The sequence below is a fragment of the Elephantulus edwardii genome, unplaced genomic scaffold (assembly GCF_000299155.1).
Source record: "Elephantulus edwardii isolate Elephantulus edwardi_28Jun2011 unplaced genomic scaffold, EleEdw1.0 scaffold00096, whole genome shotgun sequence".
NCBI lineage: Eukaryota > Metazoa > Chordata > Mammalia > Macroscelidea > Macroscelididae > Elephantulus > Elephantulus edwardii.
Window position 1 is genome coordinate 1,115,706 of NW_006399846.1, and position 20,853 is coordinate 1,136,558.

At 47.9% G+C, this 20,853-nt stretch overlaps 2 protein-coding genes across 2 annotated transcripts in view; both read right to left on the reverse strand.

The window, feature by feature from the left end:
• LEPREL2 (leprecan-like 2) overlaps positions 1-11,131 on the reverse strand; it is a 21,171-nt gene extending 10,040 nt beyond the window's left edge. The window contains exons 1-9 of the mRNA XM_006891261.1: positions 10,619-11,131; positions 9,626-9,778; positions 8,895-9,096; positions 8,679-8,810; positions 8,079-8,215; positions 5,060-5,149; positions 3,732-3,784; positions 3,529-3,596; positions 3,290-3,414 (exon numbers count right to left, since the gene is read on the reverse strand). Coding sequence (XP_006891323.1) covers positions 3,290-3,414; positions 3,529-3,596; positions 3,732-3,784; positions 5,060-5,149; positions 8,079-8,215; positions 8,679-8,810; positions 8,895-9,096; positions 9,626-9,778; positions 10,619-11,131 — 1,473 coding nt within the window. The remainder of the gene's footprint in view (positions 1-3,289; positions 3,415-3,528; positions 3,597-3,731; positions 3,785-5,059; positions 5,150-8,078; positions 8,216-8,678; positions 8,811-8,894; positions 9,097-9,625; positions 9,779-10,618) is intronic.
• A 2,749-nt stretch (positions 11,132-13,880) lies between these two features.
• On the reverse strand, positions 13,881-19,434 carry GPR162 (G protein-coupled receptor 162). The gene is made up of 5 exons (XM_006891263.1): positions 19,336-19,434; positions 16,545-17,831; positions 15,643-15,832; positions 14,920-15,077; positions 13,881-14,649 (listed from the first exon to the last, which is right to left on the reverse strand). The coding sequence occupies exons 2-5, from the start codon at positions 17,409-17,411 to the stop codon at positions 14,098-14,100; spliced, it is 1,767 nt and encodes a 588-aa protein (XP_006891325.1). The 5' UTR covers positions 17,412-17,831; positions 19,336-19,434; the 3' UTR covers positions 13,881-14,097.
• Positions 19,435-20,853: the final 1,419 nt, after the last annotated feature.

A 20,853-nucleotide genomic window follows, 5' to 3' on the forward strand; every position in this document is an offset into this window, starting at 1 on the left:
TTATGAAAATTAATAAAATATAATTATAGAAAAAAAAAAGAATTATAGCAAAGGCACTGAGGCCAGAATAAGTTCAGGTAATCAAGACATCTCATGATCTCCAATATGCTGTGCCAATCCATATCATAGAGGATTTTCCTCACTTTCAATGACATTCTCTCAACATGATGTCTTTGTCCAAGGACTAGTCCTTCTTGACAACATGCCCAGAGTATGTGGAATGATGTTTCCCCATCCTTGTCTCTAAGGAGCACCCTGATTGCACTTTATCTAAGCCAGATTTGTTTTCTCTTTGGGGAGCCCATTCAAAACATGGCAAAGTTCTGTATGCTCTGTTGTTCATAAGGTCGCTATAAGTTTTAGTTGATTTGATGGTACATGATAACAGCAACCTCAACAATCATGAAATTGGGATCTCTGGTGGCATAGTCCATAGAAAGTTGTGCTGCTAATCCAAAGGCTGAATCTCTGCTGGTTCAAATCCACCAGCAGGTCCACCTACTGGAGAAAGATGGACAGTCTCCTCTCCATGCAGTTTAAAGCCTTGGAAACACACTAGAGGGTTGGCTAGAACTTGGTTCTAGTGAGCTGGTTTTCACTGGGGTTTTTTCCCATGTCAAATGGGTAATGTGAAAAAAAAAAATGGGTAACGTGCTGATGTCATAAGAAGGTTTAAGGAAGGTACTTGTCATACAAAAGCATGAACATCCAATCATCATGCTTATGAACCAAAAAAGGATCTCCAATGAGTATTTTGCTAAGAGATTAAAAAGTCCAATCCTTGGCAGTTTATATTTGATTCCATCTTCTTATCTTGCATAGAAGTCTAGTCCTTAATTTCTCTATGTTTGAGCTTCCAAATATAGCTCACCTATCCACTTCTGTTTTCTTGAAATGAGCAACTAACTGCCTCTGAGGCAGTGACACTCTTTCCTCATCAGTGGCCTCCACTTTCTTACCTTTTCCGTTGCACTCTACAGGCTGCCACTAGAGGGATCTACCCAATGTGGGACCACAGAAGTCAAATCTCCATTAAATCCCTCAGTAACTGCTCACCATCTATAAATAAAGCCCAACTCCTGGTGTTTACAGAACGTCCTTCACCATCCTTCCCCTGTCTCTTCCTTCATCCCCTATACTGTAAAATGATGATAAGAGAACAGCTAACACTAATTATACACTATGTTTTCTTTAGGAGCTTTACCTGTGCTAATTCATTTAATCTTCACAATAGCCATGGCAAAATCCCCCCACTATTATTAGCTCTATTTTACAGATGAGGAAACTAGACTCAGAGACCTTGAAAATCGACCAAGGTTATACAGTTAATAATTGTTGGGACTGCTTATGCTCCAAATCCTTATATTCTATTTATTGCTGTTCCCAGAATGCATCATGATCTCCTTAGGCTGACTTTCTTCCCTTCTCTTTCTGGCTAACTCATCCTCAAGATGGCGTGCAAATGCCACCTCCTGGAAATGGAAAATGTTCTAGGACTTGCCATTTTTGGTGCTTCTGTTTGGATTAATGCAACAGGCCAAAAAACAATAGGAAACTGATATTTCTTCAGTAATATTTGAAAAGGGAAAAATGTCCTTTTTAGTCTGGAAGGACAGTTGAAAGAGACTTCCTTATCAGGTTGAAGCCCTCCTTCCTCTCAGCTTAAAGGGACAACTTTGAGGAAGACCTCTTTATAAGTTGAAGTCCTTTGTTAGTTGCAGTTGCTTCTTTCTGCACTTTATAGTTGAGAGTGACTTCTTTTCTGTTAACATAATAAGACCTCTGACTTTATATCAAAGATTATGTTTTCAGGAAAGGGGAAAGATCCAGTGAGAAAAACAATGTATATACAAACTTTATGAACTTTGTATGTAAACCAGTATTAAAAAAGAAAGGAAAAAAAAAGACTACCTCTTCAGTAAATAGGAAAGAAAACTTTAACCAAATTACTAAGTTTACTTTGTTCCTGTTTCATTTTGTTTGCTCGTTACATGATGTGTCAAATCAAAGTATTTTCCCTGAGACAATTCAGATCAATAATACCAGCATTCAGCTAATGCAAGCAGTTGAGTAAACTACAACCTTATGAAAAACAGACCAGAACCGCAAGCCCATTGCTACAGTCACTGAAGGCTCTAGTTTCTGGTCTTCTACAGCAAGTTTCTTCATTTTCTGCAAGCAAGTTTGTGTCATCTGTTTCACACATGTGGGTTGCTGATGAATCCTTCTCCAATCCTGACAGCACATTCTTCTTCATATAGTTCAGGGTCTCAAATTATTTGCTCACTGTTGTTGTTGTGTACCGTTGAGTTGGAAGTGACCCACAGCTGAACCACCAGTTGGTTTTCAGAGGCAGTTATTTGCACAGAAGGAGATTAGCCATATTTCTCTCGTAGAGCAGCTGGTTGATTCGAATTGCATGCCTTCGTGATTGCAGCTCAGCTTCTTGCCACACAACCACCAGAGCTCCTTATTTGCTTAGTAGGCCACTAGAATTCAGCTAGTACAAGCAGCCCTAGGTGCTCCTTCCCAACAATCTTTAACTTTACTAACAAGTCCTGTTTTTAAGTTATCTGAAAGAGTTTTCATGTGTGTCATGCATGTGTAGAAGCAAAAAGAGTGACCACCATATGATTTTTCCAGAGAAAGCAGCCAGGAAGAGGAATTCCACAGTGCATGTCCCACGACGACAAAGCACCTAAACAGGTACAGTCAAGGAGGGCCAGCTGCATGCCTCTTGATTTGTTGCTTGTTTGGTTTTTCTGTCTTTTATGAACTAGGCAACTTACTAACCCAGCATTCTTTGTTCTAATGTTTCTTGTTGCCAGCTGCTACCTGTCCGGCAATTCTGTCCAGTACTCTCTGTCCCTGAGATGTCAGTTTGTGGCATACCCCCTGATTTGTATGAGCCTCCTTTTCTAATACAATCCTGTCTTGCCCTCCTGAAAGTGCTAAATGTCATCCTTTCTTCATAACCTTAACCTAAACTTCGAAATACTCTCTCAAAACATCACTTCCTTGAGATGGTATTTTTCAAGGCACTAGCCTCCATCTCCTTTTTACCTGTACAAGTGAAAATAAAGTTTGCTCATTTATTCACCTATTCTAAGTAATCCTTTACTAGAATAAGGACACAGATCATTTGTGTCCAATTGGAAAACTGAGACCATGTCCGTAATATCAGGGTGGAGCAGAACCGGGAGAGTGCACAGGTCAAGAGCTGGGGAGCATGCAGTTATGCCCAAAGGTTTCTACAGCCTACTGTCTACCAACGCACCAATCTTCTTACCTTGGCCAGCTGCAGCAGTACCCCACACTCAGCTGGGGTGAGCAAGCCATCCAGTACTGCTCGCTCTGAGCCATTCAGCTGTCTTGCATCCTGAGTCAGGGTCACTCCCTCCAGGAGAAGGACATCTGAAAAGGACAGCGTGGAGGTGGCTAGGCATCCCTTAATGGCAGGCCCAGTAGTACCTGGCAGCTTCAGACCATCAAATCCCTCAGATCTTGCCATTCCAGAAAGAAACTCACCCTTCCAGTGGGTCAAAGGCTTTGTCTGTGGAGGTTCACGGTCCCAGGGCCTCTTCTCCTGATCCTCTCTCAGGGGTGAGAGACAAGCTTAGTGGATGCCCAAGACATTATAAACCCATACACCCCAAAGTCAGCTTCCTACCACTCCTTCCACCCACCTCCGGCTCAGGCCAGATGCCCTTGCACTATAGGGTGTGTCCTACCTGACCTTTTCTCTGAGTGCCTCAGGGATGAAAGCTGCTGGGGTCCAGGCATCCTGCAACAGATGAGGAAAACTACATCACCCACCAATTCTGGCCCTGGACTCCCTGACATTAGACTCTGAACTATCACATTGAGATTCTCCTGCATCCAGAGAGAAAGTCAGAGGTGGGGGAAGGTCCACACACACTATCAGGAACCAGGGTTCTGGGCTCTCTAATAACACTCACAGCAAAAACTCACATAACACTTATTATTTGCCAGTGCTAGTCTAAGATCTTTTACATAGTAGTGGATTTTTCATTTAAGAAATCTTGATTAAATATGTCACTTATTAAACTATGTTAGTGTGCATACAATATACATGCTATATATATATATATGCACATTCTTTGACTCTTCTTAAAGACTGCCACAAAAGTTTAGTGAACAACAATTTTTCACTTAACCATCTTATGAAATGTTGTTCTTGTTAAGTACTGTAGAGTCAGAACCACCTTCTAGCCGACCCTCCAGTAGGTTTTTAGAGGCAGTTCATCTCACGGAAGGAGACTGTCCATCTAAGGTACCCATTTTAAAATCAAGGACTCTGAGACACACAGAGATAAAGGAATAAGACTAAGGTCAAATAGCTAGTAAGTGACAGAGTGGAGATTTCAACTAGTTTCAGAGTCTACATTCTTGGCTAGTGCAAGTTAAACTAGCTCAAAAGGTCAAAAGTCTTGAGGTTAAGAAATTTTGCTCTGTGCTACAGAAAACTCGCTATGGATAACCTCTGCAAACTTTCAGTTTGCTGTCATAACAAGAACAGTAAGAAAAGCAGTCCCCACAGAGTCTTCCATGTTATTGTTAGGTGCCATCAAGTTAATTCTGACTCATGGTGGCTCCACGTAACCAAGCAGAAGTGACCCACTGGGTTTCCTAGGCTATAATCTGTACACCGGATATTTCTCCCATGGAATCACTGGTAAGCTTGAGTCACCAATTGGCCACCAGGATTTCAACAGACTTGTGAGATATATGTGAGTATTATAATTTTACAAGTAAGGAAATAGAAGCCAGGGCAAGTTAAAGTTTACAACATATTAGTGGCAGAGTATGGTCTGAATTCATGCCTGAATGACTCCCAAAACTCCCTAAACTACAGGCAAACAGTTTTCCATCCCTGTGAAATAGAGACAACAAACTCCCCTCCACAAGATTATCGAGAGCCCGATGAAGTGCAGCTTTGTGGCAAACTGAAGGGGCATAAATGTAAAGCACTCCCATTGTCCTTGGGAGCACTATGGGGTGAGAAGGGTGTGATGGAGAAAAAGGAAGATTTACTCACAGGATCCTTGAAGCTGGTCCCTAGATATTCCATGGCATAGTACAGCTGTTTCTTCTCTGCCAAGGATCGAAGGATGAAATGCTGGATGTCCTAGGCAGAAAGAATTGGATAGTAGGAAGAAGATATAAGACAAGAAGTGGGGCCAATGCTTAAGGTTAAAGGAGAAGCCCCAAGTGCTAGAGGACTGCTTGCCACTGAACTCTGTACTACTTCTCTTGGTTCAACTTCCCTCCTTGGCAGCTTCAGAGTACCGGCTCAACATGTGTGCCTGTGTGTATGTGTGTGTGTGTGTATAGGAGCAGAAGGTGAGACAAGCAAGAGTGAGGTTATAGGAAGAAGAATAGGGTTGAAGGTTGGATTTAGAGGGGAGTTGAGACAGAAGTCAGATATTGGATGTGGAGTTGGGGACTAGAGTGCTTGAGTAAGAAATCATGTTATAAATAAAATTGTATCCCCTCAAAATACATATTGGACTCCTAACTCCTAAAACTATTGATGTAATATAATTATGTCTAATGTAATGAAATGTCATCACCTACCTAACATAATCTAATCATTTTCCACAATGTAACACCATTAAAACATTTGAGATTATGCCAGTGCAAAGATGTATCCTACAGGTAAGCATTTCTGAATTATAAAAAGAACGGTTATACACAGAGGGCATGAATGCATGGGGGAAGACAATCTCTACATGAGGATCTTTTTTTTTAAATAATTTTAATGAGCATTTACAGATATTTTGGATTTCCATTCATTCATTGCTGCACTTCTCTCCCCGCCCAGCCCTCCCCCCCCGCCCCGTTCACTCCTCTCTTTCAAAATTAAAAGAAACACTCCTTCCCTGGTACAGAATCCCCCCCATACCCCTCCCACCACCCCAAGTACATTCCACTATGCAACCTTAATTGTGGACTCTTGTGATAACCATAATACCCTATCATACATCGCTTTTAAATTATTCACTCCCTCATCTGTTTCAGTGCAGTATACACAATTTATCCAGTTTTTCTCAGTCTTACCCCAACCCTGATATCAGTCCTATTTTACAACAGTGGCACCATGCAATATTTGTCCTTTTGCGACTGAGATATTTCACTCAGCATAATGTCCTCCAGGCTCACCCATTTTGAACAATATTGCATGAGTTCCTTGTTTTTCAATGCAGCGTAGTATTCCATTGTGTGAATATACCACAGCTTCTCTATCCATTCATTTGTTGATGGGCACCTGGGTTGTTTCCAATTCCTTGCTATTGTGAACAGAGCTGCGATAAACATGGGTGTGCATATATCTGCTTGGATGTCAGTTATGGTCTCTTTGGGATATATTCCCAGTAGTGGAATTGCTGGGTCAAATGGTATCTCTGTTTGCAACTTTTTGAGAACGCGCCATACCGCTTTCCACAGTAGTTGCACCATTTTACACTGCCGCCAACAGTGAATAAGGGTTCCAGTTTCTCCACAACCTCGCCAGCATTTGTTGCTTGCTGTTCTGTTAAATTTTGCTATTCTGACTGGGGTGAGATGATATCTCATAGTTGTTTTGATATGTGAGGATCTTTCACAAATCAAGGAATGAAGGAATGGTGTGACTAACAATGAAGAAATTAACATGGCCAAGACTTTTATTTGGACTTTTAGCCCCTAGAACCATGACAAAGTATTTATGTTCTTAAAAGCTACCCATTTTGCACACACATGTTTATTGCTGTGTTGTTCATAGTAGCAAAGAGAGGGAAACAACCTAAGTGCTTACCAACAAAGAAATGGATAGAGAAGCTGTGGTATATTCACACAATGGAATACTATGCAGCATTGAAAAACAAGGAACTCATTAAATATTATACAAAATGGGTGACCGTGGAGGACATTATGCTGAGTGAAATATCTCCATTATAAAAAGACAAATACTGGGGAGCTCTAGTGGCCTAGTGGCAAGGAGCTGCAACTGCAATCCCAGAGGCTCACGGTTTGAATCCACCAGATGCTCTGCCGGGGAAGGAGGGACAATCTCCTGTACCAGTCAGATCTGATTTGACGGTACACGCAGACAAAAATAATAAAATAAAAAAAATAAAAATAAACAAATGCAAAAAAAAAAGACAAATACTGCACAGTGCCACTATTATAAAACAGGACTGACGTGGGGGTGGGAGGAAACTAAGAAAAGAGGGGATAAATAATGTATACAGCATTGAAACAGATGAGGGAGATGACTATATAAAAGGAATATATTATTAGGTATTATTGTCATGATAAGATTCCAGAATAAGAGATGCATAGTAAAGTGGACTGGGAGAGGGAGTGTATAACAATGAAAGAATTTTTTTCCAAAGAAAAACGTGAACTGGGAGGCTGGGCAGGGAGGAAAATGCGCAACAATGAATGAATGGAAATCCAAGTTCTCTATAAACTTTCATTAAAATCTTAATAAATTTTTAAAAAAGAAAAATATATGAGGGAAAAAAATCTAACTCCTCTGTAAATGTTCATTAAGATAAAAATAATTTTATTTTAAAAAAAGAATTTAATGTTAGCACTGCCACAGTGTTACTAATTGCTCTTGTTAATGTTTCCACTTAAATGTGTCTTTCCTTATAAATTATTGTATAATCATCAGCATAGTATTAAAGTAACCTGAGAAACTAAAAATAAAAAACAACTTTAAATTGTGAAAGAGCAAGAATGTCAGTTTAAAGACTAAGGTTTGGGTAACTCAAGTCATGGTATTGTCTGTTATTTCATTTGTGTACGAAAGCTAAACAGTAAATAAGGAAGGATGAGAAAGAAGTGATGCTGTTGAATTATGGTACTGGCAAAGAGTGTGGACTTCCAGAAAAAAGAATAAATCTGTTTTGAATTTTTAAAAAAGCCACCTATTTATGATATTTGTGTTATAGCAACACCAAGTAACAAGACAGATCAGAATGGGGAGTGGGTCCAGACCCAGCTGATTTTTCACATATATTTGGTTCATTTAGGGTTGCTTCTTAGGTATGAACTGGACTGAGAGTTACCTCTCTTGGCCCAAGGCCAGGTCTTGACTCCCCTAGCTGAGCCTGGTACTGGTTCAGAGACTTCTTGGCGGCCTCATCCTCTGGGTAGAAGAGCAGGATGCTCAGGGCATTTTCCACAGCCTGGGACAGATTCCCCACTGGTGGCAGAGTAACAGGACAGAGTAAGAAGAATAGCAGTGGTCCTCGGGCAGAAGCAGAGACAGGCGGACAGAAGCAGAGCTGCAGAAGATGGTCTCCCAATGCCAATCAAATCTAAGAGTCTCCTTCCCGCCTGGCAGACATGGTTTTTGCAAAAACTTAGTCAAACATACCTGAGCTGGGTAGAATTCAAAGAGGAAGAAGAGGAGAAAATAAAGGAAGGTGGGAAGCCGCGAGGGCAGAAGGAGTGCTATAACCATTTCCCGAACGTCTCACAATGGTGCCAGGGAAGGAAAGCAAGGAGAGTCCTCATGAAGTGTTGCAAGCCTGACAGTAAAACTACAGACCCAGAGACAAGTGGAAGGAGTGGAGACAGAAGACTCAGGGTGACATCAGAGGCAAATCTTCATTTTCCCATTTCCAATCCCAGTTACCTCCAGCGTCCACCCTTCCACAACTGACCCTGAGCATGGGCCTCCTGCAGCCTCCTCAGCTGGGCGGGAAGGAAGTCAGGGACAGGGGAGCTGCGGCCAGGACGAGTAGCTATGTCCCCTACACAGTGCTGCCGGCATTGCAGGACTCGAATCCAGTGCCCTGCAGAAGGCACACGTAAGTCACAATGCTGTGTGCACCCATCCCCTTGGTACCCCAAATCTTCACACACTCCCAGCCCCTTACCTGCAATGGCCTCATAGAGGCCTCCCTGGCTCCCAGTACCTTCCTCCTGAACTTCTTCCTCCTGCTGCACCTCCGGCCCCTCACAGCCAGCCCTGCAGCTCTCCAACTGGGCCAGACTCTCCTGCAGGGCCTCCTCCAGCCTAGGCAGTGCCAGTGCAGCCTCCTGGCGCCCCAGCAGCTCCAGGCCAGCATCATATGCTGTCTGTTGTGGAAAGGTGGTCAGTCACTTGAGATCCGGGGAGAGGTACCAGGCAGGCTTGGAAAGTAGTAGAGGAGTGGGGTATTGATAATTTGTGGCAGAGAGTCCACATCCCTCTTAAACTTAGAGGGGGGGGGCAGGGATGGGACCCAGAATCAGAATGTTTGCACACCTGGCTTTAGTGATGTCTAGGAAGGAAATCGGAGGTAGTAGCGCTGGTGGCTTAGCCTTCAGGGAGTTGCACTGCTAACCTAAAGGCAGTGCCTCTCTGGCGATTTGAATCTACCAGAGGCTCCAAGAGAGAAAGATGGGCAATCTCCTCCCATACGGTTTACAGCCTCCAAAATTCCGCGGGAGAGTCTGCTCTGAGTTGGTTTTGACTCCATAGTGAAGAAGGAAACTAAGCCCCAGAGAAGGGTCACTGAGGACTAGAACTCAGGTCCAAGCTATTCAGGGCTACTGTCCAGAGAGGCCTGTGTATGCGGCCAGATAAAAGGTGGGAGCAGTTCAGGGTTGGTGTTGAGGCTCTCACCCAATGTGGGGGCGTCTCCAGGTCCCGGAAGCTTTGGGGGTGAACTCCGGACATGCGGCGGTACTTTGCCATGTCCTCCCGCATCTGCAGGTGTGTTGGATTCGCTACGAAGAAGGTATGCGCTGCTGCTGCTGCCAGGTCCAACTTCTTCAGCTAAGGAGAAAGAGGAGGGATTCAGTGCTCTGCAACAGCCTACCCAGACCAGAAACCCACTCCAGGACAGCCCCTGGAGTCTCATGGAAGATTTACTAGTCAGAACAGCCTCTCTTTCTATCCTCCAGAGTTCCCCAAAACCATCATGCTGGAACTCTCAACAATCTGGTAGCTAAGGAAAGGGGACCTGATGGCTTCGGAGGATGGGTGTAGGGCGTGGGCAAAGGGGTCTCAGAGCCTCAATATGGGAGACAAGGTGGAAATTACAGCTAAGTGAAGTGGGTAGGTGGGCGAGACGTGTGGGACCAGCACAACCCGCAGACCTCTAGGACCCTGAGGTGAGGTGTGTAACCAGCATCCCTCCGCACCCCCCTTCCCCAGCCACGTAGACAGTAGCCGGTAATTCAGGCATCCACTGCCCCGCCCCTAGGAAAGGCGATCTCAAGAACCCCTCACTTGAGTCTTGCACCCCTTTCTCTTGCGGTCTTATGTGCCCTAGGCAGATAGTCGCACTTAAACTTTCCAATCTTCTCTGTCTTCCTAGGAAGGGTGCTCACTTCTACATAGATTAAAAAGCAATTTCAGGCTTCTTCGATCTACTACTTTTTTTTTTTTCTTTTCGATCTACTATTTGCTCACACTGTCCTTAGACTCTTCTTTACATTTGCAAGAGGTCCCTGCCACGGTCTGGCTAGAACCTTAATGTGGAGGATTCCGTACGCCCCCTTAGCCTCTTCCCAGCTCCCAGTGCCAGCAGTCCGCCCCCTCGTGGTCAGTTCCGAATAGGACAGCAACTTGGGTAAGGGGTCGGAACCCGAAGCGGCCCAGGCGGCCCCGCACCTGGTAATAGGCCCTCTGCATGTAGTTGTAGGGTTCCCGGCGGCGGAAGGCGTCCTGGAGCGCTCTACCCACGCGGAGTCGCGCGGTGCCCCCGGGCCCGAGCTTTCGCGCGGCGCACTGGGTCAAGCACTCGGCTCGGCGGAGCGCAGCGCGGAGGAGCGACCGCTCCCAGGAGGCCGGCTCCTGTCCCCGCCCAGAGTCGGGCTCCGGGCCTTCTAGGAGCACGGCGGGGAGCGCAGCTCCGGGCTCAGCCGCGCAGTGCTCTCCGCAGTCCCGCCGGGTGCGGCCCAGAGCCTCCATACTTCGCAGCGCCTCCCGCAGCAGCGCCACGGCGGGCGCCCATGCCCCGGCTGTGTAGGCACGCAGCCCATCGGCATAGAGCAAGTCTGGGGCTTGGGGAGGCGCCCCTGGGGATAGCAGGGCCAGACCTGGGGGCTCAGGGACCCCCGGGGATTCAGAGGACCCAGCGGGAGGCAGCAACAGCGTCAGCAGCAACCGCAGGAGTCGGAGCATGGTGCTAGAACCGCCCCGCGGGCAGCTGAAGGGATAGGAGGGGAGCAGAGAAGGAGGGAAAGGAAAGGGGAGAAGGAAGAAGGAGGGAGGGGAAAGGCGGCAGAGATGAGGGGGAGGAGGGAGAAGAAGAGAGACCTTGAACGAGGAGCAAGGCCCGAGAGAGCTGCTGAGGCTGTTTGTGAACTCTGAGAAGGGCCATTGTGAGAGAAAGGTCAGACAGCTCTTGTGTTCCAGTCGGAAAAGTTGTCTTTAAGATAAATGGATCTAGTGTGAGATGGGAAACAGAAAGTGGTGGGAAGAAAGCAAAAGATGAGAAACTGAGGCAGGCTAGCTAGATCCCCTGGAGGGCAGGGTGAGGCTTCCTATTTGAAGTGTTTGACTCCAGCCTGGAGCCTCCTGTGGTGGTTGGTGCTAGTTTAATACTGACACTATTGCTCCCCTCAGCTCTTAGACTCAAGGAAAAGAGGCCTCTACTCTGCACTGTTGAAGAATGCAGCCTAGAAGAAAGAGAAATTCAGGCCACTACCATTAAGTCAGACCCAAACCATTCCTTGCCTAGAAAGTGAGTTCCTACATGGATTTGGGAAGAGAAGAGTTGAATGTTAGGGATAGAGCCTCATTCTAAAATCACCTCCAGAAATCAAATACTCCTCACATCCCAAACCAGCAAATCCCAGCATTATTTTTATCATAGGAGTATGCAATGAGGGTTGCAGAGTGGATTATATTTGGGGGTAGGGATTGTGTACCAATGAGGGAGTTTTGCTTTTGCTTTTCAAGGAGAGGAGCAAAAGGGGGGGAGGGGGGAGGGGTTTGTGCGGGGAGAAGGGTGCAATAATGAATGAATGGAATCCCAAAATCTCTGTAGATGTTCATTGAAATGAAAAATAAACAACCTAAATTTTAAAAAAAGAAGATAGGACAAGTGTTTAGTAAACATTTTCATATGTAACAGTTTTAAATCAAGAAATTAGCAATAAAACAGTAGTGTCTATAAAAAAAAAAGACATCTCATCCAGACATACTTCCTCTCTCTAAGGAAATTTACCAATTCCTACATAGCTGTCTCTCCTATATTTTTCTCTACTGAGCTCATAAATTTGTTGGCAATAGCCATACAGAACTCATAATACTTATGGAGTTTATTAGAAGTAACAGGGTAGTAATTCATGAGCAGGAAATACTCAGGATACAGTTCTTTGATAGGCATACACACTTCTGAGCTGTCCTCCTTAGGCTTACCTCTCTCTGACTCTCAGGCAGGTAGGTCTCTGTCTTACTCAGAGGATTATTAAGTAAGTGCTGAGTCACCCCACTCCACCAATAAATATCAGTCTGAAGCCATTCAGCTCTCTCACTGAGAGGTCAGGAAGCCCACCTGGCTGTCTCCTGCCAGTCTCCTGGTTCTTCTGCTGTCAGTTCTCTGTTGCACTTGTAACCACTTCCCCCACCCCTTCTCTTTGAGTTTTATTTTTTATAATTCATCATTGCACATTTTCTTCCTCCCACCCTAGCCTACCCTACAATGCAACCCTTGTTCTAGATTGTTGTCATATGTAGAATGCTAATAATACATTCCTTTGGACAATTCTTTCCCTCATCTGTTCTATTGCAGTGTTCATTATCTCTCTATTCTTTTCATATTCTCTTCCCAACTCCCCATGTCTGTCCTATTTCATAACAGTAGTGTTATGCCTTATCTGTCCTTTAGTGACTGAGATCTTTCACTCAACATAATGTCTTCCAGGCTCCCCCATGTTGGGTAATGTTTTACAAGTTCATTGTTTTTCAATGCTGCCTATTATTCCATTGTGTGAATGTACCATAGTTTTTCTGTCCATTTGTTTGTTGATGACCACTTGGATTGCTTCCATCTCTTTGCTATTGTGAATAACGCAGCAATAAACGTGTGTGTATACATCTGTTTGAGTCATGGCTCTGGTTTCTTTAGGGTGTATTCTCAGTAGTGAAATTGCTGGCTCAATCGGTATTTCTATTTTCAACTTTTTGAGAAACTGCCAGACTGCTTTCCACAGTGGCTGTACAGTTTTGCATTCCTACCAGCAGTTGATAAGAGTTCCAATCTCTCCACACCCTCACCAACATTTGTTGTTTGCTGCAACCACTTCTTGCTATCTTGTGTTCTGTTTCTGGCTCCTGGGTCTAGTATGCAAAGAACGCACTCTACTCTTATCTCTTCTTGGACAATCCCCTCATAGGGTCCCATATTCCTTATTTGCATGGTCCCCCCTCCTCAATGGATCTATGTACCTTTTTTGTATTAGCAGCAAGTTGTCCAATTTCTTTGGTGGGCCACAAGCCCTTTATTTGCATGGTCCCATACCATCAGTTTGTGAGTTGCAAAGATCATAGGTTGTTGTTGTTGTTGTTTTATGCCGTCGAGTCGTAGACGACTCATAGCGACCCTATGAACGAACGGCCTGAGCACTGTTCGTACATAGAGTTTCCGGAGGCAAGCCCTTTTGGAAGTGGATGCCGCTCCTGCTTCCAGGCTTGTTTTAGTCGGGAAGCTCCAGCCAACACTGTCCACCATGGGTACCCATTACCACGATTGGCACATCACTGTCACAGAAAGATCATAGGTAGAAGGGCCTTATTAAGTAATGCAACTGTATTATAGCTTTTGTCCACTGCTCTTGACCTGTTTTGTCCTCTATGAGCTACTTTACCTCCCCATGCATCCCACACCTCTCCTCTCCATAGCACAGTACACTGGACACAGAGATTTCCATGGAAACACTTAAGACTTTAATACATTTTGCTAAAGATGATCGAAGGGGCATAAAGTAGGATATCTGGCCATTTGTGTGGGAGACAGCAGGGGCCCCAGGGCTCCAGATCCAGTGCCTACCACTCAACAGTTTGGAGGCTACTGCCCTAGATTTAGGGCCAGAATGAGATGTTACCTACCCAGTCCCCTCTGAGTTCAGTGGGCTTGCTTGTGCTCACAGGGTCATCTGGGGAAAGATAGGGTTTCCTGGGCCCCAGGATCCTCCCCAAGCTCTTGCATTCCCTTCACCACCTGTCAGGGAGCAGCGTCTCCCTGCACTTAGTCCCAAAGGAAGTCCAATGGCTCCATTGTCAGGTGACCCAAGGGAGAGTCTGCGAGGTGAAAGGCCCAGTGGCCTGGGCCGGCGAGGAGAGGCCCCTGGTGAGGCAGTTGGAGAAGGCAGAGGTGTCTCATCAATGAAGGTGGTAATCTCCTCCCGGAAGAAGCCAGGACCCCGAGGAGGTCCCCCACCTCCTCCTAGAATCCCACTTTCCAGGAACTGGCGGAGACTGGCCAGTCCTCCACCTTCAACCTCCTCTTCATCCTCCTCATCCTCCAGCCTTCGTCGATGTCCTAGGTAGTCTGCAGGGCCCCCCAGGGCCCGGCTCTGGGCTGGGAGAACCCGGATGTCATCAGAGGATGACCACTTATGCAGGAAGGAGCCTGGTACCCGTGGGGTAGAGAAGATGTTGGTCTCATCATGGGACAGACGGCGGGACAGAGGGACCTGGGAAGAGATGCAGGTAAGATCTAGGTAGGCACAAAGTGTATGGGGTGGCAATTCCAAAGTGGGGGCTCTGCAAGGTGGCTGCACTCCTTTGAATTTTGTGAACTTTCTTCTACATCTGGCAAACCTGGTTCTGAGGGCTCTTAAGGGAGCCTATCTTTCTCTGCACTTCTTTCACCCACCCCTTTAATGCCCTGAGGATGGATAACAGAGCCTGTAGCAAAATGGTGAAGAGCTGCTAGGGTAAGAGGTCTATCCTTCAGTCCATACCTGTAAGTAGTGGACCCTCTCAAGAGGGGGAAAGAGCATATGTCTTCCGGGCAGCAGCTTCACCTGTGTGGGGTCCCGGCAGCCTGGTCCTGTGGCACCATTAGCATCAAAGCGAACTTTGCACACTCGACCATCCACATAGTCATCACAGCCTCCATCTAGGAGAGAGGAGGAGCAGGGTGTGGTGGTTGCAAGCAGGAAATAGCCAACTCCCTTCCCCTTTATAAGCTGTGGGAGACAGGTTTTGTTAGTCTGAAAGCTCCATTTGGACCATGAGAGTGGCTAGCATCTATTGCATTCAAAGTTGAATTCCTGGTGCTTCGCACATGCACACGTAGGCATTTGTGGAAACAACTATCACCTCTCACCCTCCGGTGCCCCGAGGCATGGGAGAGGAAGGAGGGGGCTTTCATGAAGGTTAGCCTCCCCTTGGTGTCACAGCCTTCCTTTATGCTTGTGCCAGGGCTGTTTGTCAGGCACTCTGTGGTGCCAAGGATAGCTATGGTAGTGTGGGCTTTTACAGGGAAGTCAAGGCCCAGTTAAGAGAGACTATGATGCAAACAGAAGCATGCAGGGATGGAAAAGGTGGGGAATAATTGTTTAATCCGCCTAGGGGCAGTGCAGGCTCTGCCCAGCAGGGGGCACTCCAGACAGCCCATCCCAGCAGTCCGAGAAAGGTCTGTCAATGCCTGGGGAAATCAAAAGCCCAGTCCCTCCTCTGACCGTCATCGCCATCCTCCTCAGACATGATAGCCACGCACTGCTCCCACACGGTGCGCACGTCGGCGCGGTAGCGCTCGCAGGACCAGATGAAGGAGGGCAGCAGCAGCGTCTGTGCCATGGAGCACCACAGCACAGCCAACACCATCCAGGGGGGAGCCGAATCCGATTTAAGGGAGAAGAAGCTCACCACCTAGTGGGAGAAGGAAGGATGTCTCAGGGGCCAGAGCTTCCCAGAAAAGGCTCTTAGAAGCCATCTCACCCTGGCAGCTTTGTTGGTGGGCCATAACTCAGGAAGGGATGCCTTGGATCAGACAGGAGGCAAAACTGGAGGTAGGGACCAGTGAATGGAGGGAAGTTTTGATTCAGATGACGGTCAAGGGAGAGTGCTAGAGGCAAATCCCTGGATTTAGAAGGGAAAAGGGTCAATGTGGTGTCAGAAAATGAAAAACAGATTCAGGAATAAGGGGGGCACTAGGTGGTGATGAAAAAAGTTGAGTCTGTTGAGTTTCTAACTAATAGTGCTCAGAGATTGTAAAGTCAGGAGTAGCTAAAGGAGCTTGGCAGCTGAATGATAGGTCTCAGGGGACTGAAAAATGGAACTGCAGAATAATGGAACTGCAGGATGGAAGATGGAGCTAGAGGACACCATGTGGAGCTGAAGGGTAGATGACAGAGCTGAGTAGCAGAAACAGGAAAACATGATGGAACTGGACAACAGAGGTATAAAACCTAGAAGACAAAAAAAAACACAACAAACCCTAGAAGACAGATGATAGAGATGAAACTCAGAAATGGAATAGGAGATGGAGAGAGATGAAGATGGATGAAGGAATTGGAGGTCAGGTGACGATACTGGGGCCTGGATATTGGGGAGAGGAGGGGTGCAGGAACCCCAATCTCACCAGGATGGGTACCCCTGTGAGTGAGTCATAGAGAAAGACGATGGCGCTGACTAAGTTGGTGACCTGCAGGGATGTCTTGGCAGACTCAGAGCCGTCCAGCGAAGATCGACGTTTCCCTCGGGCATCTTCCACCACAATGGCAGGTACTTCAAAGGCTGGTCGGGTACCCAAGCCCCCTGGCCCACCCCCTTTGGCTCCACCGCCACCCCCTGCTCTCCGGGCCTGCCGAGCTCTCCGAGGCCGGGCCCACAGTGTCTGGTAGAAGGTGATGGCCACACAGACCAGCCCCATGACAATGCCCCCAAGTAGTAAGAGGCTGAAGCAGACACCAAAGCCAAGGCCAATCTTGGAAACTATGAACTGGCAGCCACGCGCATAATAGCGCTCGCCATTGTTGTGCCAGCCGATGGAGGGCAGGGTGGAGAGGATGAAGCTGACCATCCAGATGCCCATCACTGCATGTAGTGCCTGCTTCTTGGCGTTGCTAAGGCGGTAGTTCACAGGCCAGCGCACCATCCACATGCGATGGTAGGACAGTGAGGCGACAGTGAAGCAGGTGGCTAGGGCCAGTGTGTAGTAGGTGGACACAAAGACCTTGCAGATGCTCTCGTTCCAGTCATAGTCGGAGGAAGCCTGACGCCGTAGCTGCACCACAGCAAAGGTGGTGAGGGGTACAGCTGCCATAAGTATGTGGGTGCCCGCTAGGAAACAGAGCAGCAACTCTAGTGGCTTGTGCTTCTGCTGCTTGGCCGAGATACTGAGGATGATCCAGGCATTGGCCAGCAGTGCTAGCAACCCACAGGCTAGCCAGGACAAAGCATTGGAGCGCAGCGAGGCCTCCTCTGCCCCTGCCCCACCCCGAGCCATCCTATCCTAGGCCCCCCTACCCCCTTGGACTCCTGGGGGTGGGGGCTCGTCTCACCCAGGAGCCTCACTCACACACACCCCCATGGTGCCCACCATCCTTGCCCTGTGGTGAGGCAGGCTGCCTCCAGGCCCACCCGACTGCTTAGCATGGCAGACTGACCCAGCGGAGGCCAGGTGTGGAGGGCAGGGAAGAAGCTGAGGGTCAGCAGAGGCAGTCCTCAGCCTCCATTTTGGGTGGGGCCCCTTTTAAAGTATTCCTGTGGTTGACTTGGGGGGGCTGTTTCTCAACTACAAGAGAACCAAGGGGGATAGGACATCCCCGAACATCCAAGTCTCTTCTTCCTCTGATTCTTGACCAATTAAGGATCTTCGAAGATGTCCCAACAGATTCTGAGGGTGGGGCTCAGCCTCCTGGACAAGCTGCAAGGGAGAGATGAAATGTAGGAGCAGGAGGGCAAAGGTAGGATTTAGGCTAGTCTCTAGCAGGCTTCTCTTAGCTATAGAAATGACAGATTACTAGCTAGAGTCTCACGGCGTCATTCAGAACATCCCGTCTCTAAACCCTATGACCACTCAGCACACCATTGAGGTAAGAGCCCCTGCCCTTCCAGACCTCCAGGAAACTAGATCTTTGACTCCTTTTCTCCCATCCTTTTCCATCTCTCTCCCTTTGGCATTCCTAGGTTTCTTCTTCTAAGATCTCTTGCTAAGTACTACTCAGAAATCCCTACCTTCATGTCTCTATAAAGCCTCCCTTCACACACGACTTGTTTCCCCTTGAGGGGAACTGCCCGCCCCAAACCTTCAAGTTTCCTGTGGCCAGTGGTCTTGGTGGCCAGCCTCATTTCCCAAAGTCTGGGACAGTCACTTCTACCTACCCATTGGTCTGATAAGATGGGAGACAGAAGGCTGGGTCTGAAGATGGGGGGGTGGGGGCGCTAGGAAACCCAAAGGCGGGGAAACCGCTGACATCAGAAACATCCAGAAATGGAAAGAGGGGGATTAGAGGAAAGAAGGAGAGTTTGAGCAGAAGGAGGAAAAAGGGGCAAAGTGGTAGTATCTGAAAACAGAAAGCCCAGAGACCTCAGAAGAGAAGGCTTTGGAAGGGGGAGGGGTTGGACAGAGGTAGGGAGCAGGGGAGGAGAGGCTAACAAGAAAAGCCAGATGTTCAGTAGGGTTGTGACCCCCACTGGTAGACCTTGATTTCTCCTCCCCTGGTCTAGAGCCTCAGTTTCCTATGATGACATGCAAGGCAGTCCTGTTGTAGTGATGTTGAGTTTTGGTAAGCCCTGAGGAGGGGGCTACTGATAAACAAAACAGAGTGTGCTCTTCGGGGATGGGCATAAAGACTTTAGGGTAAGTGATGGTAAAAATGAGGTCCACAAGTGGGAGGGTCTATTTCTTGTCAAAGAACCTCAGATCTCTGACTTCTCCAAAGGTCCTAGTCCACCCCCCACCTTTGTCTATCCTCCAGAGCCCAGTAAACCCTAGTTGCCATGGCAATGGTCAGCCAGAGGGAGGTGGATGAAATTGGTCAGGAACGTCCCCCCACTACCCTCTCCTACGGCTTTGGACCCCTTCCCGTCCACCCCCACTCAGGACGAGGAGGGGGGCTCAGCAAGAGAGAGATGAGGAGTTCTAGAGGGAGGGGGGAGGCCGGCAGGACGTGAAGGGCAGATAGAAGGAGGTGAAGGACAGACAGGGATCAGAGGAAGGTGGGAGGGAGAACCTGGGGGTCTCCAAGGCCAGTAAAGGTCTCTCGCCCTTCGGGGTGAAGGGGTAAGGTCAGGTAGCTCCTCCCTCCTGCCTCCCACTGCGTTCTCCAGGCCAGAAACAGCAGGTGGCAGGGAGGAGGGGGTGTCCTGAGAGGAGGCAGGTGGTGGTGGGGAGAGGGGGTGCAGGACCCGGGCCGGGGTCGTCTTACCTCTGGCTGCGCCCAGCACTGCCATGGAGACCGCACTCCCGAGGCGGCTCGCTCGGGCTCCCGCCGCCTGCAGGCTCCAGCGCCGTCCTCCCTCCTCCCCTCCTCCCCTCCTCCCCGCCCTCCCTCTGGGCCTCCCTCCTCCCCCTTCAGCCCCAGCCTCTCGGGCTCGGCCCCCTCCCACTCCGTCTCTGCGCCTCTAGGTCTCTTCTGACTCCTCTCTCCGGGGGTCAAGGCCTTGGCAGCCTGGGTTCGGTGGTGGCACAGAAGGAGAGCTTTTCGGGGTTGGGGGGTGGAGTGCAGGGCGGGGAACTGGACGGTGGCGACTCGGAGGAGGAGGGGCAAAGAAGGCGCCAAGGATGGCGGGGGACGGACTTCATTGGTGAGATAGTCGTGTCCTGCCCCCACCCCATACCGTTTTTCCACACGAACACAAGCTCGAAGAAGCAGCAGCTGGTGTTGTTCAGGACTGAGGAGCTAGCTGTTCAGGGAGGAGGAAGCGTGTGTCATCGTGTGTCACTGTGTGTATCTGTGTGAGGGCTGTGTCTCTGGTAGAGCTCGGAAGGGCATGTGCTGGAGGCGTGTTTGGAGTGAGGGGCTGCTGTGATCTGCTGGGGTTGCTTGTGGAGTGGGAGTGTGTATGCGCGGTCTAAAGGATGTGGGCGCGCGCGCGCGCGCACACACACACACACACACACACACACACACACACACACACACACACAGAGTTTCCTCCTCCTGCAAAACACACACACAGAGCTTCCTCCTCCTCCTGCAACACAGACCCAGGCTGGCGATGCATAGTTTGCATTCTCATGCCAAATTTTTCAAAGCCCTTTCTCTTCATATCATGTATAGGCAATGTAGTTCCCTTACCTTCTGCCTCCTGATAAATCACCACACAAGTTATTACAAAGTCTTAACCTTACACATACACATAGCCAGTTAGAGTGAGTAGTTTGATAACGAGCCTCCAGGGAATTTTTCTTCCCCTGAGCATCTTCATCTCCTTCCTGGGGCAGATTTTGGTTAAACTTTCAAAGATCAGATGATTGCTGATGCCTAGAGGAGAGTCCATTGGATTCAATACCATAATTTCTGTTTATCTACAGGTGCACTTTTGTTCCCTCTTACTCTGTCATTTATATACACACGTTAAACAGAATTAGTACGGGGAATATTTTCTTTATGGTTAAGTTTATTGATTTTTTGCTGGCTCAGGGGAAGCATGGGTAGGGGTGGGTAGGCAGTGGGGAGCTTGGCAGCAATTGGATGTTTTTCCTGGAAGAGGCAAGCCGAAGGAATGAGGAAGACGGAAAGATGCTGGAAGGTAGTGAAGAAGAGGAATAGACAGAGGTGGCTGTGGGTCCTGAGAGAAATAGATTCAGAAGAGGAAAAACCTTTCCATCCTGAATAGCTAGAGGGAGGCATGGAGGAGGGTGCAGACAGGGCAGGAAGACTGATGGTCAGACTTAATACCCTTCATAGGGGTTTCCCTCAATATCTTCACTTTTAGGCTAG

Coding starts and splice junctions, on each gene's coding strand:
- GPR162 (XM_006891263.1), bottom strand. CDS start 17,411: ATGGCTCGGGGTGGGGCAGGGGCAGAGGAGGCCTCGCTGCGCTCCAAT. Junction 15,833..16,544: donor TCACAGGGGTACCCATCCTG/GTGAGATTGGGG, acceptor TTCTCCCACTAG/GTGGTGAGCTTCTTCTCCCT. Junction 14,650..14,919: donor AGAGGGTCCACTACTTACAG/GTATGGACTGAA, acceptor ATCTCTTCCCAG/GTCCCTCTGTCCCGCCGTCT.